The sequence below is a fragment of the Sarcophilus harrisii genome, chromosome 1, assembly GCF_902635505.1.
Source record: "Sarcophilus harrisii chromosome 1, mSarHar1.11, whole genome shotgun sequence".
NCBI classification, from domain to species: Eukaryota; Metazoa; Chordata; class Mammalia; order Dasyuromorphia; family Dasyuridae; genus Sarcophilus; species Sarcophilus harrisii.
The window spans coordinates 16,410,083-16,437,393 of record NC_045426.1 but is presented as its reverse complement, the minus strand read 5'-3'; the positions used below and the strand labels follow the sequence as shown (position 1 = coordinate 16,437,393).

The following is a 27,311-nucleotide window of genomic DNA, read 5'->3' as shown; positions in this document are numbered from 1 at the left end:
AGTATGCCCTTCTTAGAATAATATTTTTAAGTAATTGGAGGAAATGTTAAATTTCAGTCCGAGGTGAGTGAAAATAAAAATGGTTTTTTTTTCCTCCATTCAAGTCCATTAACCCTCTGAAATTTATCTACAGACTCCATTTATGAACCCAAGAACTCCTGACATGTAGAGACGGTCCATGAGGACTCATGTGCACTGGATTAAGAAAAGTGGCTTTCTATTCTCTTAATAGGGCCTAAAATCTACCCTGCTTCCAAACTGATGCCTTCCATGGGAAGAGCTCCTCAGAGTAATGAAATTACTTTGACTCTGAGCCAGGTAGATGGTGCAATACATGACAGAGTGCTAGACCTGAAGTCAGGAAGTCGAGTATTCAAATCCAGCCTCAGACACTAACTAGCTACGTCATTATGCTGAGAAAGTCATGACCTCCATCTGTCTCACTCTCTTTTGTGTGAAATGGAGATAAGAGTATCTACTTTCTAGGACTGTAAGGACAAAACAAGATACTGCAAACCTTAAAGCACTGTCTAAATATTACACAGGCCCTACATCACCTTCAGGGGACAGATGAGACGTAACAAGAGTCAACATATGATGTAACTTGACTCTATGTATTTGCAAACCCAAACAAGCAATTAGCATTTATTAAGCCCTTACTATATGCCAGACACAATGCTAAGCACTGAAATTACAAAGATTAAAGAAAAAAGTCCCTAACTCCGTTGCTCAAAAATACTCACTAAGAAGTTATAGGCAGAGCTTTGGCAGTTTGTTTATTAGGAAGCTAAGACTATATGTTGATGGTATCCATTCAACACTCTTGACTCTAGAGAAAATCATGTAGCTATTTTGTGGAATTTCATTTTGAATGCAAAGTCAATCAGCAAACATTTATTAAGTGTGCCTACTATGTGCTAATCACAGGCAAAAATTTCTAGAGCATGTCAGAGTCAAGGGCAGAAGCTGGACTTCCCAGTAGTGTTGGAAATATCCCAGAGAACAGACACACTGGGAGCATAATCAAAGGCATGAGTTCTCGACTTGAGATCTGTGAACATGTTTAAAAAATATTCTGGTAACTATATTTCAATATAATTGCTGTCTTATAAGCCTCTGTTTTATTTATTTAAAAAACATGATTCATGGAAGGGTCCACAGGCAGTTCCCGACCGACTGCCAAACTGCAAAGGTGAGGGGCCCGTCCTTTCAGACTCTCCATCTCAGAGGCACATTTCGGAATGGGTTCGCCAAGCTGGCTGTGACAGGGCCAGGCAGGCAAGGGGGAATCATGGGAGGATCAGGTCTAACAGATAGATGCATGCGCTCCGAGCAGCATCTTCACACTAACGAATTCAAGTTTCAGTGCTTCAAAGACCCAGGACTGCATCTACTTTCACCCTTGTTAAGGATACACCCTAGTTTGTGAGGGGAGCCGATACTCAGGTGCTTTGTCCAGAGGTGCGATGGCTTAGCTCTCACAGATAAATAGTTAGTCATGGTGTGGATTGACTCTCCAGTAAAGCATATAGCAACTCCTTGTGCCTTAGAAAATAGTCAATGGAAGTAGCCGTGGCTGAAAACAGAGTGTGCACTGTCATCCCAGTGCCGAGCCTTAACTACCCCAGCTGGGCTATGACCCGGCAGATCCAAAGCCTTCCCCTTACCAGGCAGGGAGGACTCGTGACATGAAGTGACCAGAGTTAGGCCATAAAGTGCTCGGCACACACAAATGTTTAACATAATACTTGGTGATAGATTGATTGATAAACCGAAAAAAATAATAAATGAGGTTTGTACAAAATCTTTCTAAACCTAATTGAAAAAAATATTAAAATGAGGCTCTTCCCCAAAAAGAAAATCATTCTCAAAAGGGCTCTTTTCCTTGAAAAGGTCACCAATCTCCAATTTAAGTGATTTGCCCAAAGTCATACAGCAAGTTAATGGCAGAAGCCAGTCCAGAATCCTGGTGAGCTGGCTCCTAGCTGTGGTTCCTTCCATTACTTAATGCTGAAGGTTACGGCAAAATGTCGATGCTTGTTTGGAGAAAGGAGACAGGAAAAAGTGACCTCAAACAAAAAAATCTGTTGTCAATAAAGCACAAGGTATATCCTCTGTGGCTGGAATACACGGATTTACTCCATCCTCAAAAAACACGTGCAGATTAGCAATGTGCCTGGAGGTTCATTCCCTCCCATCCCCAGGTTCTTGACACTGGGGCCGGCCTAACCCTCGTAAGGGCAGCAGCGACAACAACTGGGTCTGACTCCGGCTGTCTCTGCATTCTGGGTGACGGCCTCACATTCTGGACCCTTACACCTCCCCTCGAGGCACCACAAACAGGGACGCTTGGGGGCCTGGCCCTTAGATCCTGAGGGAGAGGGCTAAGACATCACCACCTCCAGACCAAGCATCTGAGCATCGACTCCCCTTAAAAACGAATGTGAATCCTTAACAGCCACTGAGGAACGAGTGAGGAAAACTAAGAAACCGCCCCAATATGTCGCACAGCTTAGGTAAGCACAGAGCAGCACTGGATTCTTTTCTTTATTTTCCTCTTCTCCATTTAATGAGTTTGAACTCTGAGGACCACCCAGAAACTTCAGCTACTTCTGGACAGAGCTGCCCTTCTCTGCATCAGTCAAGACCATCAATGGACCCGTGATCCCTCCACGAAGAGCTAGGGCTGCCTTTTGGGCCGCTTTCCTCTAGAATTCCACTGGAGGATGTGTGGGGAAGACTGGGCTGAAACGGGTTAAGCTGCCGATCACACTACAGCCCTCGGCTTTTTCAATGTGACAGAGCTTCTTCATCTGGACAATATGAGGGCTGGACAAGATGACCTCCCCTCTAGTACTTAAGAACTTTGTCCAAAGCTTCCGTCATGAAAAACAAACAGTCAAAGATCCTTCTCACCATCACTGAACAGTGTTAACAACATGATGCAATGGGTCTGAACTCCACAGGCCTTTCCTGACAACAGAAACCACCACCGAGTGACTACTGCCCAGGCACTGCTCCTCCCAGGACAGCGGGCAGAGCTAACGCTACAGCAAGGGGACAAGCCGTGCGCTTCCTGGGGAGCTCACCGAGCCAGGGGCTTGGACGGAACCCCTCCAAGGCACTTTTCAGCTAGTCAAGCTGTCTTCTTGGCACTTGGCTTTTAAAGCAAAAATTCAAACACAGGACACTTTCAATTTTGTATCACTAAACAAACAGCTCAGAGGCTAAATGTATGACCCACCAACAGATTGTTTTGATATTAATGAAAGAGAGAGGAGAGAAAAGAGAAGAAAGGAAAGGGAGGGGAGGGGTTGAGAAAAGAGGGAGAGAAAGAGAGGAGGGACAGGGAAGACAAAAATGAAAGTACACTTCATCCTATATATGTAAATATACACATACATATATACACACACACATATATATATATGTATAGATGAAACATTTCACACCCTATACATGTGTGTGTGAAATGTGTCATCTATATGTTACCTTTCCATATATTAAAACAGCCACATTAGAGGTGGGTCAAAGAACGCACGCTCCTTAAAAACCTTCCTTCTCACCGGGTGAGGAAGAGCAAAATAAGCCCCTTATCTCCTTTTTAAAGAAAACAATCATTCCCCACCAAAACAGCAGACACTCTCAGTCAAGTCAGCAAGACTTGAAAGAAGCTGATACATGCAGAGAGGGTGGACGTGGTTTGGATTCTGACGTCCCTGGAAACTGCGTGGAAACATTGTTGGCGCTGGAGTGAGACTCGATGGCTATAAAGCCACAAAGGCGTATGGAGGGAGACTCCACTGCCAGAACTAGAAATTGGATTTTATTTGCTGGGAGTCTGGAAAATTTGGCGACTCTAAACAAAGAAAGCAAAGCACATCATTACTAACAGGACCAACAATTGCATCAGCAAATTTTTATTCACTGTTGGGGACGGTATATGTCTATCCACATGGCTATCGCAAACTGAATCTCAGCTAGACTGAATTTAATTTTATTGAACTGATGCTGATGTGCTTTGGGAGAACATAAATCCTAGTTACATAGACCTAAATGTGGCCACCTGTAATAATGTTCTCTTTCGTCATAGAGAGACAAAAAGACAACCAAGTTTTGTCTCTTAATTGAGTAGAAAGTGCCTTATAACTTTACTTCATTGGACTTTATTGGGAAAGGGATTAGAAGGATATGTAACAAAACAGGAAATCCATGTGTCCAAACCAGAATTATAGTTTTTCAATGTACTGCCTCAAGAAAGACTCAAAGGGCCCTAAATATCTTCTTTTTAATCAAATAAAAGAAGGAAACAAGGCAAAAACTCATCCTTTACATTCTGTGAGAAAATATATGTAGTTTGAAAGTTACAACAAAGTCTTGTAATAGAAAAGGTCAAAAAATTAAAAATGCAAATGGATCTGAGAGAAGACATTCACTGGCTTCTAAGTTCCCTTAGACTAGTGACAAAGCCTTAGCACAGATAACAATTCAAGCCAAAAGTGACTTTTGTTGAGTAAATGAAAGGAAGGGACTATTTCCTCAAAGTCTATTGGGCCAAAATGAAAAGTTACAGGTAATCTATCCAATGAAATGCCTCTGGTGGCACAGAAACTGGTATTATTAGCCCATGAGATACAAAGGTATATCTTTAAAAAATAATAATAAATAAATAAATGAAAAACCTGCCCTGAGCTTGTCTAGTCAAGAAAACAAGAAAACCAACCAATTAAGGTCATTGGATGAAAGTAAATTAAATCATAAGCTTGTCATCAAATAGGGGAGTCCTGTTATCCTGCAATTCTGCCATCACCCACATCTCCTTCTCCTCCTTAGTCTTCTTCATCCTCAACAGCATTTCTACTGTGTTTTCAGATCTAGTGTCCCACACCTCTTCTCTCCTGTGAGTCTGATTCCAAAGAAGAACTCTCCATTGAGTCTAGAACCGATCAGAATAAATCGCTGATGCAGACATGAACCTCTGAGTCCAAGGAGCAAGCGCAGCTTCCCTCACCTTGCAAGCAGGCACTAGAAATCACCAAGAGTCAGTCCTTATTCATTCACTCACTTGGCTCCCCCTTTGGAATATGTTCTCTGCCTGCCATACAAACCCACTCAGGGAACTATACCTAGAACAGAATAATGCAGGCGTAAGTTGCATATGTCAGAGTGTACATTTTATTCTACCTAGGTTTTGTGTAATGAATCTGTTCTGCTCTAAGGAAAAAAAAAAAGTATGCTTATGCGTATGACTATTCTAGGAGAACTCCAGAGAGAACATTTCCATTCAGCCACTCTTGGGACCCACAACATCATTTACAAGCCCACCACCAAAATGCCAGATGGGAATCCGCTGCAGAGCATCCAACTCCTGAGTCTTAACTCTCTAGCTATCCCAGACACAAACTCTAAGAGTGTGTGTGTGTGTGTGAGAAAGAGAGAGAGAGAGACCTTCTTGCAACCATCAGAGACAGTAAGAAAATATTTACTTTTCCCACTAATTTCCCACTGACAGTTAAAATTATTATGGCGCTGTAACAGAAATAAGATTCCACTTTTACTGTTGACGATAAGTACTTCCTTCTTTTGTGAGTCTTTTGAAAAGAATCATTAATAATGGTAACGATGAAGCATCTGAGGCTCCTTTGGCCCAGACGCCATGCCGTGGTCATTACATCAAAATGATCCTGTGACGCCTGAACACTTTAAGCCTTTTAAGTGAGTCTTGACAAGCCCCTTCTCAAACAAAAGGATTTCCTATGATAAACATATGCTTTATACCAGAAATCACATTAATATGTTAGGAAAAATCTCTCTCAAAAACAGTTTGGAAAAGAAGAGAATAAATGAGGGAAGAACCCTAAAAGGGAACGTTCTCAGATTGTCATCACCACTCAGCCAAGGGGCTGCAGCAGGCCCCGTGCCAAGATGGACCCAAATATGAAGAACGGAACAATCATTACGTACGGACAAGGTGCTGGCGTCCCAAAAAGGGAGACAACAGGATGCAGAATATCCACAGAATAAATGCTTAGAGAGTAAAGAGCATAAACCCAAAGCAGTTGGATATCAGGTGGTTTGACAAAGAGGGCACTCGAGATGAGCAAGGGTGAGGGATAGCTAGAGACCGAGGTGTTAAAAAGCTTTCCTTAGTCAGTTTTCATGGCCCCATTTGGGGATTTCTTGACAAAAAATACTTCAGAGGTTTGCCATTCCTTCTCCAGCTCATTTTACAAATGAGGGCACTGAGGCAAGCAGAACTAAGTGACTTCCAGGGCCCCACAGAAGGGAAGTGTCTGAGGTTGGGTTTGAACTTGGGAAGAGCAATCTTCTCCACATGAATTCTGGCACTCTATCCACTGCACCAGGGACCTGCCATTAGCACTTGGAGAAGGCTCTGGTGAGAGGTAAAGCCATGCAGAAGGTAACGGGATTGACATGTCCAGGTTCTTCAAGCAAAAAGAGAATTACCATTTCTGGGTTCGCCATAAGGCTACAGTTTGGACTGAATGGTCACTGGAAGCATCTTCACCTTAAATTCTATGGCACTGTTTACCCTGGAGGAGAGACCACCTGGGGGGGATAAGACAGCTGTTTTTAGATATCTCAAAGGCAGTGAGGTGAATGGGAATCCAAGCTCTTAGCAGCTCTCTTTCACAGGAGCAAAGAAGTGGAAAGCAAAATGGGCCCATCAACTGGTGAAAATAACTGGCTGAGCCAATTATTGGATGGGAAGGTAACGGGACTACTACGTCATTAAGTGATAAAGGAGATGGCTTCAGACAAACCTGGGTGAAGTAACACAGAGAGACAGAAGCAGGAGAACAATTTGTACAACACTTTCACTGAAAAAACAAACAATTTTGAAAACTCTGAGAACTAAGATCAAGGCAATGTGCGTCCAGGCTCCAGAGGACTAATGTTCAAAGCACATTACCCAGCTCCCACAGGGAGGTTTGGACCAGGGCTGCAGAACGAAGTGAGTGTTTTTCAGATGTGACCAATGTAGGGATTTGTTGTACTTGATTATGTATATTAGATGGATAGAGAGAGATGAATTCTTACACCTGGATACTGTGATAGGTGATAAGAATATAAATACAAGCAGGAAAAAACCAGAGTCCCTTCCCTCAAGGAGCTTACATTTTAATGGGGGAACCACACCTGCATGGGAGCAGAGTCAAGAGCTGAGCTGGCAGAGAAGGGAGCTGGCGTGGGTCTAGACTTCCTCAAATGGAAGTTCTTAGCAGGAATTTACCAGTGGGAAGAGGCGCCTCCAAGGCAAGGGCATGATGGTAAATGTTTAACAACTGGCTCTCCAAAACAATGATAATAACAACAATAATTGTAATTGCACGTATCTTCAAAATGACACGTTTTCAAGTTTAATGTGCATCACTACTGTTTTCTCCATCACTTTTATACGTCTGGACAATCAACAAAACAATCACTTGAGCCTTGATGAGTAGCATGTGCCAATTTTTAAGGAGTGAGTGCTCCCACTGACAAGTTAACCACCTGTCAGGAAAAATCTATCTCTGTTCATTAGATGGCTTTTAAACTTAAAATTTAATTAAATTATAAGTATGAAGCAAATCAATTAAATTAATAAAATTTGATTAATTTTCATTAAAATTTAAATTTAAAAGAAAAGGAACTAGACAGGTCTTTCTCAGCCTCAAGACTAGGGGCAAGATCTAGGAGCCATGGTGAATGATGGGAAGCAGCAGATTTGAGCTTGATTCCCCCTAATTAAAGCTATCCACAAAATAGGTTAAGTTTGTCACTGGTTGTCTTTACATGAAGGGTGGATGGTCATGTAGCTGTTGCAGAGGAGCCATTTTAGATGAAACGATCTCGGAGACACTGATTCTACAACCAACCTTGAAATAAGACCTTCGGATTTAAAATGTCTCTAAAATGCCAGGCACAAACTAGCTTGCGACAGCTAATGAAGCACCCGTGGACAAAAATCATGGGCTCTGTGCCCATGTGTGGGGGTGGGTTGGAGAGGCCCCTCTTTCTGTCTGGGCACAACAAGGCACAAGACCTGTGGTGATGATCCCTCAGCAAACACATGTTTGTGTATTTCTGGACCTGCGGGAGGAGGACATCCCCACACATGATTCCAGTGAGCCTGGAAAAGTCTCCTGGCAGATGAGGTCCTGCGGGCCCTCTGTAGAAGTCAAGGAACAGAGGAGGTGTAACTAGGGGAAGCATATGGCCACCTCTGAAAATCCACCACATATGCTGCCTCCTGAGACACGGACAGGGACATCCTCAAGTGGCTACCACCCAAGTCAGTCACACAATTTCTTCAAAGTGAACAAGGGAAAACACAGAAAATTCATCGCGTTCATGAAGACCAACTGTCAAGAAAAACGCACCCTTTGTGGAAGTAGAAAGGATGAGGCGTCTCTCAATCGCCCTGATTGCACTGAATCACTCTTCCGTCTTTCTAGGAGGTTCCACCAGGATCACATTTTGCTCAAGACTAAATAAGAAGGGACGTTTGGCACGGATGCTCCAAGTACAAAGGAGGGATAACACCCAGGAGTCTGCAACAGCGGGATTTAATTGTTTCGTAATGATCCTGGGAAACTCTCAGAGCTGGGGAGGGTTCCCAGAGAACCAGCTGGCTCTGGGACACAAGGGAGAAGTCTGTCCCACCGTGGAGCAGCGTGGATGTTAAAACGTCAGTGTTGTGTCACAATGAACGTTATTTTTTAATGATAAATTATAAATGTAACACGAGGCACCAATATAGATGGCTAAAGGTGTCGTGCAAGGCAATGTCAGCACATGTGACATCTTGGGTTTCCCCCGGGGCCGATAACAGCAGCTTCTCAACCTTTTCCTTTGGGGAGCACAAGGGAGAGTCCACTGCAGGGGGACCTGCTGGGTCTGGCCTGTCTCCCGGCACGTTCCATCTAAACAAAAATACAACAATCCACAGCATGGGGTTGTAGGGAAAGGAAACGAACATTCTCCCATGCACTTTCTTTCACCACTGTTCTTCTCAAACGCTTGTGGGGAAATCTGTTCACTAGCTTCTGTCTGTAAATACCGGCCACATGTCTATGGTGTCCCCACCCCCACCCCACCCACCTCCCTCGCAACTAAACTTATGTCTAAATTGCTTTCAGATTTCTGTGGTATCTTAATAACTTCAATATGGGATGTATTTTCAACATTCGAGTAAGCAGCTTCTCTCCGCCCCCACGCTCCCCTTCCTTCCAAGCCATTTTAGCTTTCCATTCTTCACGTTAGCTTCTCGGTAGGGTGCCCGTCCAATAACACTGATTTGTGAGGTCTAAAGACATAATGTGAGGGATTATGAACAACCCTATCGAAACCACATACGAACGACTCTGTCTCAAAAAATGAAAGAGAATTCCCCCTTTTCAAGATGTGCACGAGCTCTCCTTTTGTCCTTCCAAAAGCTCTCTTAACAGCCAGAGACCCAAACTAAACTTCCAAATGTGACCGACCATGGGGAGCATGGAAAGCAGCACAAGGACGCCTTCGGCCGCTGTTCTGCCCCGTGCAAACATGGCTCTCACCAATAACGAGGGAGCACATTCGTCCACCGCCAGAGAAGGTAGAAGATGTCTCTGGGGAGCCTCCAGAGGGCCAGGCCAGAAGGCTGCCTGGGCCCTTAGGGGGTGATCCAGCTCACTCACTCGCTGACCCGGAGGGAGGCTGCAGCTTACAGGACTTTCAACATGGGCACGGATCCTGTTTTGGGATCATCAATTCCTGAGGAAATTCAAAGTCCTCCCCTTCAGGAAATTCTCCTTTACACTACAGCCGAAGGGCACTTTGGTTGAACGTCTCACTAAGTCACAACTCCAGCAGTTTCAGGCCCCCCCTCCCTTGATGTGTTCCTATGACCCTGCATTGTGCCCTAGCAGACAATGGTGGTGATTTGCTGGGGCCAAATCATCACGTAGCCCTTAACAGTTGAGCGCTAAGTCTCTTCCGAGCCGGCCATTTTAGGGCGAGGCCACGTCAGCTGTCCTGGGGCCCATCCCCAACTCCTTCCGGCTTTGTGGGATCTGCCAGGATTTATATTGTGCTCCCGGAGCCTTTCGAATTCGGCATCAAGAGCTTACAGACGGGAACTTGGGCCAGCCAAGCCAGCCCCTGTAATCTCCTAATTTCAGTGCGGCAGGAGATTGCAGAGGCAGAAAGGAGTTACATAGTTACTATCTCCCACCCAGAAGTCTCTAAAGCAAAGAACTCTCATTTCTGGGACCACGGCTCCTCTTCCAGACTCTCTGGGTCATTCTGCTCTTAATCCCTTCCCATACTTAACACGCTTCTATCCAGAAAGCCCAACATCATGTGATTTTCTCCCAATCCTGTATGGAGCCAGTGCCAGATCATAAGGGGATGACAAATCAAAGCTTCCAAGATTACACACCGTTTTGAGGGGCTTCTCAGGCCACGGTTTTGTTATTTCAAAAGTGTGACAAACAGTGACTCACTCTCCTTCTGCTATCAGCAGAGACCCTTACAAGCCAGCCGGGACCATGTCATTTTATGCTTTGTTGGACTGCTTTGAATCCTTCTGGTTCCCACTCCATTTCATTCTCTCTGTTCCTGAATACTTTTCTCAGAGGATTTTTGGCTCTCGTTAATTCTGACTCCTCCGATTGGCTGTCTTCATTGGAAGAACTAACAAAAAGGTGTGTTTTAGATCCATTTTTTTCAGTTAGCTGATTCCTGTGGCATCCAGGACAGAATAAGAAATCCAACAGAAGACCTCTCCCTGCGGTATCAGCCCAAAGGGTAATGACTTAAGGCCCGCTTGATAAGCCCTGCTCTTACTACCCACCCCATGTTTCCTTTTTGGCTTTTCTTTGTGTTCATTTTCCTAGCAACTGTCCAGTATTTTGCTGAACTCTATTAAACCTACAGACCCAGAATCTCCAGGCTCATCTTTTAAAACACAGACTTTGGAAATATTGACCCCCAAAATCCACTTCATCTATTTTCTTAGGAACTCCAGGATATGAGACAGCAAAATCTCTAAACAATTCTTGATCAGATCTTCCCAACTCTAGCATGATTCCTGATTTCCCATTATCTTAAGAGATCTGTTCCAATTTCTAGTTCGGGGTTCACGTTAGCAAGGCATTGTGAGCTCTCTCTACTAATATTAGTCTTACCACTATCACAGATATTTAAATTGAAGAATGACAAAAAAAAAAAAAATCAGTGTTTTTATTGGCCAGAGGAGTAAGGATTAGCCAACCAGATGGCTTAATGGCAGCCCTGAGCTCTTCAAATAACCATTTTGCAAGCTTAGAGGTAACAGAAGAAATAAAGAAAAATAAGAAAACATGAATTAAAAAGTAGCTACCAAAAAACTACCTAAATTCCCAACTTTTATCATGGTTTCACAAAAGTGGGAAGGGTTCGCCTCAAAGAGAAAACAAGGATTATATTCATCCCTTCTGTGGACACACCAAATCTCTTGAAGGCCCTCCCCATACCAAGCAGACCAGCCCTTACCAGCTCTTGAGAATCCTGCTGTAAGGGCAAAAACGCGGCCTCCAAAATGGCGACCTGGTCAGCGTTGAGCTTCTGCCACAGGCCGATCAGCATGATCACCAAGTGGGTAGCGCTCTTCAGCCTGGCGAAGGACTGCAGCAGGCTTCTATGGTTCTCCTCCGCAGTATCTGCCAGGGCGATCACCTGCAGAAACGGCAAAAAGCGAACATCCTGGTCACCCTCAAATCCCGCACACCAGGCATCATGGGGCACACACCTGCTTTTATTTAAGGACAAGCCAATAAACTTGGTCTTCCATAGATTCGAGCCAGAAGGGGCAATAAATGGGACCGTCTGTCCACTCTGTTCGTGCTGGGGCCAACGTGTTACAAGCCATCCCCAATCCATATGGCACTGGGACAAAGTTAACACTTCCACATTCACATGGCTGCTGCTACCCATTCATTCAAGAAGTCGGTCAACAGCCGTTCGCCAGACAACAGGAAGGCAGGTGAGAATAAGATAATCCCTGACAATCTGGGAAGACAACACGTAAAAAGTAAGGAAGCAAAAATGTATGCAAAGTAATTTTAAGAGCAGGGGGCTGTCCAGAGGAAAGGGGACCTGGGAGGCGACCCCTAGAGGGAGCCAAGGAAAGGAAAGAGGGAGCGCACCCTGTACATGGAGGCAAGATGCCGGGGAATCGCATGCAGGATTCCACCTGAAAGGTGGACAGAGATTCTAATGGAAAGCTGGTTGGGCGATGTCATCTTTCCCACAAATGTCAGCCCCGGCCCACAGCTTGGCTGGGTGTGAAAGCTTTCTGTTGCCAAATCTCCTTAGCGCAAAACTGGCAGGGCTGAGCTGGACTGTGGGATTTTTTGAATGCTTGCATGGAAAAAAAGAAGTCAAAGCAACAATTAGATGGAGCATCCCAGCCTGCCCTGGGTGTTGCATTTTAACGCCTCGGTGAATCCTGAGCTCATTAAAAGGAGTCCACTGACTCCTCCAAGAAGCAAGCCGGTGTCCTCATGCCGTCTGTCCTGCCAGAGTGGGAGAAGTCACTGGAGCAGAACAGCTCCAGGCTGAGGGCTCCTGGATCCAGCATGTGGGTCAGGCCAGAACCCACCTGGCTAGGCCCCCCTTCCCTGGGGAGGGGAGAATGAGGAGGGCTTTGCTCCAAGAGCCCCCAGAAGCCACAAAGAGGATGAGAACAAGCTAATCTACCCAGATCACTCTATAGACATTGTCCCATTGAAGTCCCATCTTAGCCCAGGGAGGAAAATGCTCTGAGTCCTCTTATCCCCACATATCCTCATATCCTAACCCCACGCTCTAAAGTTTAACCTACACTATTACATTTTCCCCATTACTTCTTAAGGCTAGAAAATCAACAAAAATAAAATCACTTTGTCACATCTGACAATTTCCGAGGCACAAGTGTTTTAACAATCAGCCCTTACGAGCTGGCTCCAGCATGTTGGCCCCAGAAACATTACACAAAAGGGGTAAAGGTGTGGAAAGACTAGTCCCTCCAAATGGGCTCGGGGCGGGGGAGAGGGGGTTGGTGGCAAGCAAGCTCCTCCCTTTGCCCAATGAGACCAGAGATAAGCCTTCCTCCATCCACAAAGGAATATCAAATGAACAGACAATGACATCAAGAAGGGGACATTGAAGGGTTCTAGCCGTCCTTTTGTGATGGCTGCTTCTCACTGAGAAGACCAGTCTGCAGGAAAACCTGGGAGTCCAAAGGGGCGTCCACATTTGGGTTCCTATCTGGAATGATGTGAAATGTGGGGTTGAGAGTGTAGATTCTGGTCCAGAAGGGACTCTTGGTGCAGCCCCAGCTCTCAGTTCGTGGCTCATCCCCTAATAACAAGGCTGAGTCTGGATCTAAACGAGGGTCTCTGACCCCAAATCTAGCAGCTGCTCCCCACCATCATCGCAAGGTACACGACAGCTAAAATGGTGGGAAGTGCCATTCATGAAGACCCAGCCATCTGCACCCGATGACCTAGATTGGGGCAGCAAAGCGATGTCCCAGGACGCTGCAACTGTCCCAAGCGGGCCTGCCAAAAGCAGTGACCAAGCAGGAGTCTCAGGATGCCAACCAGGGAGGGACAGAAAAAGCTTCGTCCTCCAGAAGGATTGGTAAAGAAAGAATGGAAGCACTCTGGGTGCATCGCCTGGAGCCAAGCCCCCGGCCGAAAGGAGCTCGCCGGCCCCCGCCACCTTCTCCGTGGCAAGGTGCTGAAAACATCCACATTCACCTGGTCCTCCACAAAAGCCACAGGAACTCATGGGAACGAGCAGGTTATAAAGGGCCGGGATCATGGGGCTCATGGCCACGGCTCCTCCTGACATGGCCCAGAGAGCACCAGGGCCCTGGGACCCAGAGAGGGAGCCAGCCACCTGCAGAGGCTTGCGGGGCTGGGGAATGTGATTGTGTGTGTAAGTGTGAGTGTGACAGGGGGTGTCTCTAGATATGTGTGCATGCACGCGCACCTTCCCTGGCCACTGAGGACTCAGGCTGTCTGGGACTTCAGGGAGCCGTGAGCGCTGACATTTCAAGCACACTGTGCGGAGCCGTCTCAGGCTCGCGCTCCCAAATCGCATGGAACACCCGACGGACATGCCCGTGTCCAAGTGCCATGCTGGCGGATGTCAAAGGAAGAAGCGGCGCCCGCCCCCACCCAGGGAGCTGCTCGGGGGGAGAGCTGGACTGACTCATAAAAATGGGTGTGAAATTAATCCCAAATACTTCCAGCTGCCAAGACAGGCTCTAAAATTGGTTACAGAGCAGCGGCGGTGGCAGAACAGACGTGAGTCACCCGACTGTGAACCGGCCGGGCCCGGTGGCTCGCTCCAAACTCTCCTCCCCACTTCAGGCTCCGGCTGCTCCGGCCACTCCTACGCAATAAAGCAAACCGAGGACCCAGAGGCCCGAGGCCCCGAGAGGCCCAAGGGCCCAGAGACCCAAGGACTCCATGGTCATAAGTGGCCAAGCAGGGACTGAAGCCTGAGCCTCCAAGCTCCTGGTACTGTCCGGCACAAACAGCTCACAGGGGCCTACATCTGCCCATGCACAGGAAGCCATGAGATTGGCTAAGAACGTTGCCCTCGGTCCCCTAAGATTATTTATCTGGGATCACAGGGGTTTCAGGTTGGTTTGGCTTTTCTGCCCCAAGGGCCTCCATCGTCTCTCGTCCGAGTTACAGCCTCCCCCGATCTCCAGGATCCAGGCTGCTCCATCTCCCATTCCTCTTCCACAGGCCGGTGCTTCCAGAGCCCAGCCGGGCCCTCCTCACCTCCGGGATAAGTCAGCAGCAGCTGCCTCTGACCTCCCCAAGGAATCAGGCCCTCACACATCCTAGGCTTCGACCAAGTCGGGACACTTTCTCCTCCCCACACAACACTCCCCTGGCCAGTCCTTTGCCTTTGCCTGCCCAGCCTCCTGTGCCCAAAACATTCTAGCTGCCTTTTGGAACCCATACCTCTCGTTAAGACTCACTTGGAGGAATATTTCCTATTTTAGGCTTTTTCTGATCCTCTAAGTTGTGAATGGAGCCCACCCCTGAATAACTTTGCATCTACTTATTATATACACTAATATCAGTTTACATGTTGTGTAATCTGGGAGAGTATCATCTCCTTAAAGGCAAAGTGCCAGACTAGTGCCTGGTCAATTCATGAATTTATTTGAATCTAAGAGAAATTAATTAATTCTAAAGAATTTCCTCTCATAAAAAGAATAAAGTTTTGGGTTTTTTTTTTTTTTAATAATGTTTTGTTTTGCTGTCGCCATCCCAAACAACTCAAAATCAACAGAACTGCAATGAACATCACAGATTTCCTTTTCAGAACCAACAAGACAATACCAAAGCAGGTATTCTGTTCCCTTGTGGGAGATGCATTAAAAAGGGACCATTTATGCTCTAAATCACTATTCATCAGAAAAATGCAAATTAAAGGCAACTCTGGACACCACTACACCTCTCAGAGTGGCTAAGATGGTGGGAAAAGAGAATGAGGAATATTGGAGGGGATATGGGAAAACCTGGTGGTGGAGTTGTGAACTCGAGAGCAATCTGGAACTAGGCCATCCCCTTTGACCCAGCAGCGTTTCTATTGGGCTTATATCCCAAAGAGATCTTAAAGTTGGGAAAGGAACCCACATGTGCAAAAATGTTTGTGGCAGCCCTTTGTAGTGGCCAGAAACTGGAAACTGAGCGGATGCCCATCAGTTGGGGAATGGCTGAATAAGTTGTGGTCTATGAATGTTATGGAATATTACTGTTCTGTAAGAAATGACCAGCAGGATGATTTCAGAAAGGCCTGGAGAGACTTACATGAACTGATGCTGAGTGAAATGAGCAGAACCAGGAGATCGTTATACACGGCAACAGCAAGAATATACAATGATCAGTTCTGATCATCATGATAGATGTGGCTCTCTTCAACAATGAGATGATTTATGTCAGTTCCAATATTCTTGTGATGAAGAGAGCCATCTACACCCAGAGAGAGAACTGTGAGAACTTAGTGTGGATTACAACCTAGCATTCTCATTCTTTCTGTTCTCCCTTCTCTCACCTCCCTCTCCAACAGGCCCTCTTCAATCCAGTGACAATGGCCTCCTGCCCTCCCCCCACTTGCCATTTCTGGGCACTTACTCTGGATGGATCGCTCTCCCTCCTCCATTTCCTGGCCTCCCTGGCCTCCTCTAAGTCTTAACCAAAATCTCCAGGAAGCTTTGCCCAACCCCTCTTAATTCTAGTTCCCTTCCACTGCTAATCAGCATCTATTTATCCCATACATAGTGGTCTGCCTGGGAGAGACCTGTTTGTCTGCTGGACTTCCTATTCAATGGCAAGCTCCCTGAGGATAAGGACTAACTTTTACCTCCTTTTGTGTCCTCAGCACTTAGTACAAGGGCTGGCACATAGTAGGCACTTCATAAACGTTTACTGATTGATCAGACCCCCTCTGGAATCCTCTGTTAGCTCTGGGTGGGGTAGCTGAAAAATGGCACTGGCAAGCCAGAGAGACTCCAGAAGAAAGCAAGCGGAATAATGAAGGCTTTGGAGCTCACGACCTGTAAGAATTAGCTGAAAGAACTGGAGTCACTGATGGAGAGAAGAGAAGGCTCAAGGGAGACCCACAAGACGTGTTCGTGTGACTGAAGGGATGTCACCAAAGAGGCATCTAACCAGTCCTCCTCAGCAGACTGACAGCAGCGGCTGAAAATGACAAATTTAGACTTAAAATACAGAAAGGTTTCCCGATGTGGAATGGGTTCTCTAGTGAAGAATCGGTCCCCCTTGCTGGCCACCCCTTGGGCACAGATGGGATTCTTAGGAACAGGTGGGACAAAGGGGCTTCAAGGTCCCCCAAACTCTGTTTCTGGGCTCCTGAAATATCACCTGGGAGCTTCTCTCTAAAATCAGACAAGAAGTATGGACCTCCAAGGATTACTGAGAGGGGACAAGGAGAAGGAAGGCATTTGGAAGACACAAAACACCAAAGAAATACAAGGGATTATCACTATACTTTTAAAATACATTTACGTTACGTTGTATTATATATGTTATATTATATTATATATGTTATAATCTATGTTTAATATATATCAAAAGTTAGTATCAACAAAAAGTTTGTTAATTCCAGTAATTAAATGTTATATACTTATAATTGGATATGTTACATACCCTGCAGATTACCTTCAAACTCTATTTTTAACTCTACTCGGATTTTAGATTTTCCACATTTTATTTCTTATGCTCCTTGGGCACAAAAGTAGCACTAAGGCATTACTGTTCTGCCTTTTTCTAATCCAGTAATAAAGACTGAATGGATGTATCACTGGATGGAGGAAGCCGAGTCAAGAAGAGGCTTGGAACCCCATGACTGGCCTGTCATTATTAGGCAGGGGCAGGGAAGCCAAGGAGCCAACGTAAAGAAGGCCACGGCTTTGGGGGATCGGGTTGAGTCAGACAAACCTTTAGGCTCCCCGACACTTTCTGCATCTTGGTATGGCCTCCCTCTACTGGAAGAACCTTCCACTGAGTCTTCTGTTCTTTGACTGTTGCCCCTCGCAGATGTCCTGGGGGCTTTTAGATTTAGATTTGCTTTCCAAGACCTTAGCTTACAAAGGCCTGGGCCTCCCATTGCATCCGGGCCATCTGCACTAGTCTTGGTCAGTGTCTTGCCCACTGGCTCCAGGGGCAGGTCCTGGCCCAGCCTCTCTCACTCCAATCCAACCCACTGGCCTGCCATGGCAGCCCCTCCCTGAGGCCCTCTGGGAGAACAATGGACAAATGATAACCAGCTTCCTCTTCCTCCCTCCCCTGTCCACCTGAGGACTGGCCCCTTCTCTTAGATCACTGGCACACGCCAAGTCCTATCTTGAAGACTCGACAATGACGTGAAAGCAGAAGGTCCCTGTAGCACGACGCCGTCTCCTGCCCCCAAACTGACACGCGGCCCCTTATTTCGCTTTGTTGTTGGCCCAGGGCCAGCACTCGTTCAGTGGGACTAGGCTCCTTTACTAGCCAAGCTTAATTAATTTTGTGAGGGGGATTTCAAGAGACACTGTATCAAATGTTTTACTAAAAGCTATATAAATTGTATTTACTGGATTCTCCTTATCCATTAATTTAGTCGTTTTATTTTCTCTGTAAAAGACACAACTTTGGGATGATTTGTTCTCTAAAAACTCCTGAAATTTATTACTCCCTGAGACAGTCATTGGTTTTTTTCTTATTTGCATTGTTTAAAAAGTTACTTCAAAAATAAAAGAAGAAAGTAATTAGAGATCACAAATCTAGGACCAAAAAGCTTAGCTGTTTTCCACCTAATGGTCCATGACTCAGCCTTGACTTTACTAGAACTTAGCACACAGTGAATGATCAATTAGGGTTCCTCCATTTCAATAAACCCTAAAAGTCAGCACAAGGAAAAGTCATACTTCCAAATTGACTTGCCATTAAACCACTGACAATAGGCTTAGGTCTTATGGAACTACTTGAGGTCCCATAGAAAACAGAACTTTGTGCTTGGGTGCGGGTGTGGGAGGGAGTAAAGGTACATGAGCCACATGCTTTTTTTCCAGATCCCTCCCTCCTTTAGGTCTAACACCCCAAAGTCCCTCACCTTTCTACTATGAGGAAGGAGTATGGTTCATCTTCTACCCTTGTATGGTTCTCAAAGTATTGTCCAGAGCAGCTTGGGAATCTCTGAAATTCTTTCAGAGAGTCTACAAATTCATAATTAGTTTTTATTTTTAATGTGATCAATATCTATAACTATAACCCACATAAACAAAAACTCTTTGGACAGATCCTCAATTGTTTTTAATAGGACAAAGATATTGAGAACAAAAGTTTGAGGACCACTGCCTTAGAGCCTATATTGGTCAATGATCTCTTCCTAAGAACTCAGCTCCCTTTCCTGTTACTCCATGATGAGATTCAGATGCTTACAGCTAATCAAGCACTGAAGAACACACATTTTGGTACAACTGAGGTAATAGCCATAGGGTCATCTCTCACCATACTTTCTGTACCCAAAGGCTATAAAGGCTGGAGAGCATGAGACTTCAAGATCTGCTGCAGGAAATGGGAATGTTTAACTTGCAAACAAGGATTTGGGGGAACATAATAATGTCTGAAAGTATCTGAAGGATTATCATCTGAAAGGAGAATCAGATTTGTACTAATTCCATAGGGCAGAACTAGTGACCACAGGAAAATGTGGCAAAAAGTCAACATTAGGCTTTGGTTGATATTTCTAAATTCTTACTGTTACAATATGGCCATGTGCAATGAGGAAGACATAAGTATCTGTGGTTAAGTAGACTTAGGAGGCAAATTTTACCCTTTCTGTAAAAGTTATTCACCAAATGGACAAGTACCTCAATCAGCCAAATGGAAACTAACACCACTTTTTTGGTTAGCTTTGTGCTAAAAATAAAACTGTTCCCCAAACTGACTTCTATTTTTATGTTTTCTCCCCTTTTTTCTGGCTGACCAAATCTTTACCCCTTTCCATAAAGCTACCTATAGTAAAATGAAATCCTAGTCTTAAAATAATAATTAATGGAATCAAATTGTAAAAAGAAGAATGAATATTTTCTGGAATAAGGTTACCTATTCAACAGATCGCTATTAAATTTCAACTGCATGGTTGGCAATGTCATAGCTCATTTTACAAGCCATAGAGAATTCTGGGGACTTCCCTTTCCAAAATCAACATCAACGAGATCTGATCTGAATGGTTTCTAAGTTTAGAAACCCTTTTATTAATGTTGCATATGGCATTCCTACATGAAGATATTTTAATAATTATAGAGCTGACCACATGGCTCTGAATGCCATCTCCCATATTCAAAAATGATAGAAGGATGGGTGGGTGTCCACCAAAGCATTTAATTAGCTTCGTGGGTGGCTTGTAAGACACACAATTACAAGTCTACATAAATTCAACTATTTAACCATCTGGGCTAGGTTTCTTTCTATTTTGGACATAGTAGTTGATAAATACTTGACTTGTCTTAAAGACCATTATACTCTAAATGGAAGAAAAGTCAAGGGAAACTGTTATCCTGGACCTATTTCTAATGAAACAAGGACCAGAGGTCAGAGGAGAAATATAGAAACCTTGGGAAGAAGTGACCACTTCAGTTTGAAGGCCATAACAGATAAAAAGGGCAGCTTAGTGGCAGAGAAAGCAGAGTGCCAGGTCTGGAGTCAGGAAACTCTTCTTCCTGAATTTAACTCTGACCACAGACACCTAGTAGCTGTGTGACCCTGATCAAATCAATTCACCGAGTTTGTCTCAGTTTCCTCATTTATACGATGAGCTGGAGAAGGAAATAGCTAACCACTCAGTGTCTCTGCCGAGAAAACCCCCAAATGGAGTCACGAAGAATAAGACGTTACTGAAAGATGGCTCAACTACAAAAAGATAGAGAAGGGGAGGCACAAAGACGGTGGTATGAAAACTTATAGCCAAGCCCACAACATTTCAAATGAGACCATATGAAGCAGAGTAATAAAACTAGTAAACTCATTTTCTAGTCCTGGAGGTCTGAAGCCAGCACAAGCTCTGATATCTGGTCAGGACCTGTCACAACTTCAGCGAAACCGTCAGATCTAATTAGCAAAGACACACAGAAAGTGACGGGGCAAAAGTCAGCACCCATGTGGGGCCACCAAGAGAAGGGAGCAGAAGCCAGAATTAGTTTTCCTGACTCAGACCAGGTTTCTGAAAGAAAACCAGAAAGGAAATCAAGGGTCTGATGGCATATCCAGGCAGTGGCAGATGAGCAAGATCAGGGACAGGGACAGTCCAACCCATCTAAGAACACGGAACCGAGAGAAGCCTGGCTCAGGAACAAAGTCCCAAGAGAGAAGTCAAAGCTATACACAGACACAAGAAAGAAATCAAAACAAAATTTGAATAAAATAAAGAAATATTAAAAGTTAAGAGACATTCAGGTTTTAACTGAGAAAATAGCTTCAATAAGTACAAGGAGAGGCTTTTAAAAATATCACAGCCAACAGGATTACAGAGTGGCTGGAAGAAATGGAGCAAGAGCTAAAAAAATGAAGTTATAACCCTTGAAAAAAATAAGTTCAAGGAAAACAAAAAGTTCAGAACAAAAGGGACAAATGCAACCCAAGTAGCACCATATTCCCTGAAAAACAAAATGAACCAAAACAAAAATCAGCGATTCAATTAGCAAGTGAAATACCAGAAGCAATGAAAAAGAATATGTGAGGTATCCACGATCAAAAATAACTTGTTGAGGAAAGATGTCAAGGAGAAAGAATCTAAGAAAATCATGACCAAACAAAACACTTGGACACAACATTTGCTAAAAGACTATTGCCCAGATTCAGTAGAACCAGAGGGCCAAGTGAAAATACAAAGAGTTCATTGATCATCTCCTGAAAGAAATACCAAATTGAAAACACCTGGGAATGTCATAGCCAAAATTCAGAGCTTCCTAATCAAAGAAAAATTCTAAAAACAGTTAAAAAGTGTTGGAATCTTTACAAAGTGTTAAGACATTGGAGTTGATTTGATCTTAGAAAGAGTAATTTTGGGCCAGAACTTGAACTAGGTACTAAGTACAACTAATGGAAACAATGCTTGTGTTCACACCTTTAAAGATCTCATAAGTATCTAAGTACTCAATGGAGTTCACACCTTTAGGAGAGTTCAGGGCTAGTATGAGATCTGAATTCACACCTTCCTTAGGACCAGAGAGCACTCTGGGAGATAACCCAGAATCCCTCTCCCTCCAGAAGGTGGAGTTAACCTTTGGGAGATCACATAAATAGAGGGAGCTCTTGGAGCTTGGGACAGACTGGAGATTGAGAAGCCACGAGTCGGAGCTGGCTGGAGGCTGAAGAAAGCAGAGGCAGAAGCCAAAGACAAAGCTGCAAGATCTCTTGGAGCCAGACAGAGAGATAAGCCTCAACTAACCGGGCTAATTTGTAAGGAGAAATAAACGCTTGCATTTTTACCAGCTGGCTGCGATTTGGGAGCAGTTATTTATTTCAACTGAGACTAAGGCTGCCTCCAGGAAAACCTTCACAAAAAAGAAAAAGTTCAAGTACCAAGGAACCATAAGAGCCAGGATCACATGAAACTATGTTGCCAATTACAATAAAGGAGAGGAAATCTTGGAATATGACATAAAAAGGGGGAAAGGACCAAAAGGTAAAACAAAAAGGTTTACTCCTAAGAATAACTTGTTCGGAAAAACTGAGGAGTTTCAAATAATCCTGATGAAAATAATAAAAACTCAACAGAATGTCTGAAACATAAATAAAGGAGACAAACAAATTCTAGGATGGAAAATACATTGGAATAACCAGAAAAAATCTAAATGATAATCAAGTGTTTAAAGTAGTATAAAGAACAACAGATAAGTCATCAAAGGAGATGGACAGTGTTCAAAAGAATTGCTCAAAAGTATTCACAATGAAAAGATGCTCCAAATCACCAGTAATAAGAGGAATGACAAATCAAAACAACCAAAGGTTTTTACCTTGCATCCTAAAAATTGGTGAGGATTCACTCCACCCTCCCCCATATCCCATAAAAATATAGCAGACATCAGTGTCAGGGGGGCAGCAAGTGGTGCAAAAGATACAACATTGGGCCTGACTCAGGAAGCCCTGAATTCAAATCCAGACACTGATTAGCTGTGTGACCCTGAAGAAGTTGCTTCACCCTGCTTGCCTCAATTTCCTCATCTACAAAATGAGTTGGAGAAAGAAACTGCAAACCATTCCAATATCTGTGCCCAAAAAATCCTCAAGGGGGTCATGAAGAGCTGGACATGAAAGAAAAGACTGAAAAACAGCAATGTTAGAAGGGTTGTGAGAAGAAGGAAACATTAATGCATTGTAGTTGGAGCTGTGAAATGGCACGACCGAGTTTTCACTTTGTCTGTGGTTTGTGTCTCAAGGACAATGACCACTGGCTATTAACGAAGGGAACTGAGAAGGGATGATGGTCCATTTCCCTCCGTGAATTCCCTTCCACAGCCTGCGTTCATGATATGGGAAAGGTGCCACAGAAGCCTGGAGACCTAAAAACATGGCCTTATTTTCCACAAGAGAAAAGGCCGATTTTGATTCTTCCTTCCTAATAACTGGATGTCTTCAAGGAAATGCTTGAAGGCCCCATGCTAGGAATGGTCCAGACCCACCAAAACAAACCCTTAATAATTTTAACAGTGTGAAAGGGTCCTGAAACCAAAAGGTTTGAGAACAGCTAATCTACCGGAAAGCAAAAGATTCTCACCAAAAAAAGCAGAAATCATGCAAATTGTGGTGGGTTTTAGGAACTGAATGCTGCCTTGGACTACAACAAATGTCAAAGAACAATTGGACAATATTTATTTATAACAAATCTGGCCAAAAAGCACAAATTGACCAAGGGTCCCTGGTCTTCAATGTCATTTACAAGGCAATCTATCCTAAGTCATTAATGACAGATATATCAAAATGTGTGAAATCTGTAGGCCTGAACTAGAATGATCCAGACACTGGGAAATAGTGTAAAATGCAGAGAGGAATGGGAGACAGGGCCGTCTAAGCTAAAAGACTGGAAATACTGCAGAACAAAACTTCTGAGCTGGAACCACAAGGTTTCTGTCAGAAAGCCGGTGGAGGACTAGGTTATCAATAATGTGATTTTCCTGAACCATCCAACTGTGGGGAGCATCAGCCCCATGCTGCCCGGCTTGGATTCCTCCTCAGGATCATGCTACAGAGAATGTTTATTTTAAAAATACCTGAAGTTTTCTTACCCCAAGTGCCAAGCAATTTCACAGAATCTCATGGAATAACATGGTAAGTCAATAGCTTGAGAATATGACTGCCCATTAGGAACTCAGGTCATGGGGATGCAGTTGGGGAAGAGGAGAGACACAAACAGAGAGAGAGTAGAGAAAAAGGAGAAAAAGATGAAAGAGAGACAAAGAAAGACAGGGAGAGAAAGAGAGAGGTGAAAGAGGAGAAAGAGATGAAAGAGAAGAGAAAGAGAGAGAGAGGAAGAAGGAAGGGAGGGAGGAAACAATGAAGAAACAAAGAAGGAAGGAAAGAAAGAGAAAGAAAGAAAAGAAAAAGGGATTAATGACTATTATTTTTGCAAGTTGCTCTGGATTATAGTATCTATTAGTCTTGTTACTAGACTCCAATCAAAAAGTCCCCTTCTGGACATCTGACAATGTAAATGCTGAATATCAGCCAAGATTCTAATTTGAGAAGTCAACTCTGTAGCCCAGGGCCATCTCCCAACTGGTAACTCTATTCATCTCCAGAGCTGAGATATATGATCGGTGGTCAAACCGCTACCAAAGTAAAAGCCATCTTTGTAAAGCCACTGATGAACACGTCAATTATGTATTCTACATGGGAGAATGCACACTGCTGAGGAAAGCATACAATTATAGAATGGGAGTATTGGAAGGGCCCTGTGGCAAGAGATGTGGCCTAAGTCCTCCCTCCACCTCCTACACACACACACACACACACACACACACACACACACACACACACACAATCCCAAGTTAGGTTCATTTTTCCCTACAAGGTCCTGAGTCTCCGTTCCCAGGGACTGAAGGCTCTGACTGTGGACGTCACTTCCCTTCATCTCCTAGGTACAAGATACCCACCAGAGCTCCGCTTGGCCCAAGAAGTGTCCTTTGGCCAAATCCACTTGAGATGTCCTCAAGGCCGTTCCCTGGGAATAGCCCCTATCGCTCTGGACGTAAATTTCATTTTGTAACTGCAGCATGAGAGTTTCTCATTTTGTTCCCATAACCAAGATAATCTACCGGGGAGCTACCCTAAGTCGGGCACAGCTTTTTGCAGGCTTTCAAAGAACTCTTCTGCCTCAAAGAACAAGCAAACATCTGCGTCATCAGTTCTCACATTTTGGGGCCTCAAAAAGTCTTTAAAATGATTGAGGAGCTCTTCTTCCAAAGGATTTCTATTTACATGGATCATGTTTATCAATATTTAGTGTGTTTCATGTTTAATCTATATTGGATTACTTGCTGTCTAGGGGAGGGGATGGAAGAAGGAAAGGAGAAAAATTTAGAACACAAAGTTTTGCCAGGGTGAACGTTGAAAACTATATTTTCATGCATTTTGAAAATAAAAAGCTATTATTTAAAAAAATAAAAATAATTAGTATATTAGAAGTGAAAAGTCTTAGTACAGTTATGAAAATGATTCTAGCTCATGGACCCCCAGAAAGAGTCTTGGAGACTCACTGGGATCCCTGGAATCCACATTCTGAAAACTGCTTCTTGATCTAAGCCATTCAGGACATGCTCTGTTCAGTCTTGGTGCAAAGGACTTTTAGGAATGAAAATGATCTAGTTTGACGATCTCCTCATCTCAATAGTGAAGAAGTCCTTTATCGGGTCCTCCCATCCATTAAATCCATTTCCTGTGGTTTAGTCTTCCATGGGCAAAGAAATGCATCCAGGGATGTTCACTTAGAAGAGGTTCACGTACCAGAAAAGAACCCCCAAATTATCTGTTGCTTGTCTTCCTTCAGATTCACCAACTGCTCTTATTTTCAATCTGCCCAAGACTTGTGTTTACATATCTTGACGGTCACTGTCTTTTTCACTCATTCCAGGATAGAGAGGGGAAACTTGACAAACCCAGTCACATCTATGCCTTCTCTCCCAGGTGGTCCTCCTAAACCCTCCACAGGGGACCACTCCAGCCATCCGGGGCTAATTTTCGCCACTGCCCCCAGAGAGCTCTGCGGGACTGAGGCGGTAACTTTGCACAGCCCTGCCCACTCAGATCCAGTTCATCTACAAGTCATGACATAGGGGATGTCACTGGTCCTCTTCAAGAATGAAAGACAGACAACAATCTGTGAATAATAGCAGCACCCCCACTTCCAGTTCAGCAATACTAGCTCCTCCTTTCCTTCCTCCCTTTCTTCTTCTCCTTTTCTCCTCTTCCTCTGTCTATAGACAGAGGCCCAAAGGAATATAAATTTTGATCACTGAAAGGTTACAAAATATCTTGGGGTTTTATAGACTAGGTTTCTTTTTTCCCCTCTTCCCTACTTATTTATTCTATACATTTAAAACTTGGGACAATTAACTCACTTGCCCCATATAGTTTCAATTATGATTTCTTGGAAAATAGCTTTTAAAAAAACAGGCTTTGTTATAGCCCATTGGGATTCAAACAGAACTACTTAACTCTGCCTTAAACCCAAATCGTTCTGGCTTTCGCTTATTAGCCAAAAGTAGAGCCCAGCAGAAGCCTCACCTGGTCATCGTTTGGGTTTTCATGGCTCAGAGTGAGTGTAAAAAGCAGTCATCATTGGCCAGAAATTCTGAGGGCCTTTCCCTAACAAGTAAAACAAGTCATTCTCGGCCTCTTTTCTTACCCAGCCTTAATCAATGAATGGATATTGTCTCAGACAAACTAAGGCCTGGGGAAAACCTTAGTTTACAAAGGCCAAGGCCTCCCACTGCATCTAGGGTCATCTCAGATCATCTATGACCCAGCCCCCCAAACTTATGGATGACATAATCCACGGAAGAGATGCTATCTTTGACACTCCTGATGCACCGATGGTAATGATACTAAACACCACCAGCATCCATGCAGTGCGCTAAGGGTAAGAGAGAGCCTTTGGTCTGGGAGGCAGGCCTAGTATTATCCAATTTCACAAATGAAGAAACTGAGGCAGTTTCCTTTGCCAACCCTTCTAAGACGCAGCTGGAGCTCCCCAAGACACCTATAGCAGCCCCCCGAGCCTGGGAAAGATGGGGGCATCCGCCTGCATGTGGAGAAGCTGGCGCCAGCTGAGGAATGCCCGGCTATGCTCTACAGTACCTGCATGTGGCTCATGTCTGCCGGCTTTCCCTGGCAACAGGACCTTGGACAGCGGGAAGAACACGGGATTCCAGGGAGTCACAGGACCAGAGACTAGGTCTCAGCTCCATCTCTTGGGGGTCTGGTGGCCACAGGCATTTAGCCTTTTCCTAATCTGTATCTTGGGGGCCAAGGTGCCTGGGGCACTGACCTCCCAGAGCTGTGGTTGGGACCAGGGAGGACCCCAATGTAAATGTCCGGGTGCTAAATTATCACCATGTAACTAGAGCTGAATGAATGTCGGATGAAGGAAGGAACAAATGAACTGATATTCGCCTCTTTGTCTGTGAGAGTTACCATTTGGCTGAGGCTTTAGAGGCTGCCACAGACTTTTAGAGAAAGGCTCCTTGGGGACTGTTTGACTGAAGAGATGGCGTG

General features: G+C 44.4%; 1 protein-coding gene and 1 long non-coding RNA gene across 5 annotated transcripts in view; one reads left to right on the top strand and one right to left on the bottom strand.

Moving 5' to 3' along the window:
- Positions 1 to 27,311, bottom strand: part of BBS9 (Bardet-Biedl syndrome 9) — a 282,920-nt gene that overhangs the window by 60,416 nt on the left and 195,193 nt on the right. For all 4 annotated transcript variants that reach the window (XM_031952936.1, XM_031952951.1, XM_031952944.1 and 1 more), the window contains one exon: positions 11,518 to 11,700. In XM_031952936.1, the coding sequence (XP_031808796.1) occupies positions 11,518 to 11,700 (183 nt within the window). The remainder of the gene's footprint in view (positions 1 to 11,517; positions 11,701 to 27,311) is intronic.
- The window catches only part of LOC116421603, a 41,696-nt gene that overhangs the window by 4,754 nt on the left and 9,631 nt on the right, over positions 1 to 27,311 (top strand). The gene's annotated exons all lie outside the window — the stretch shown is intronic.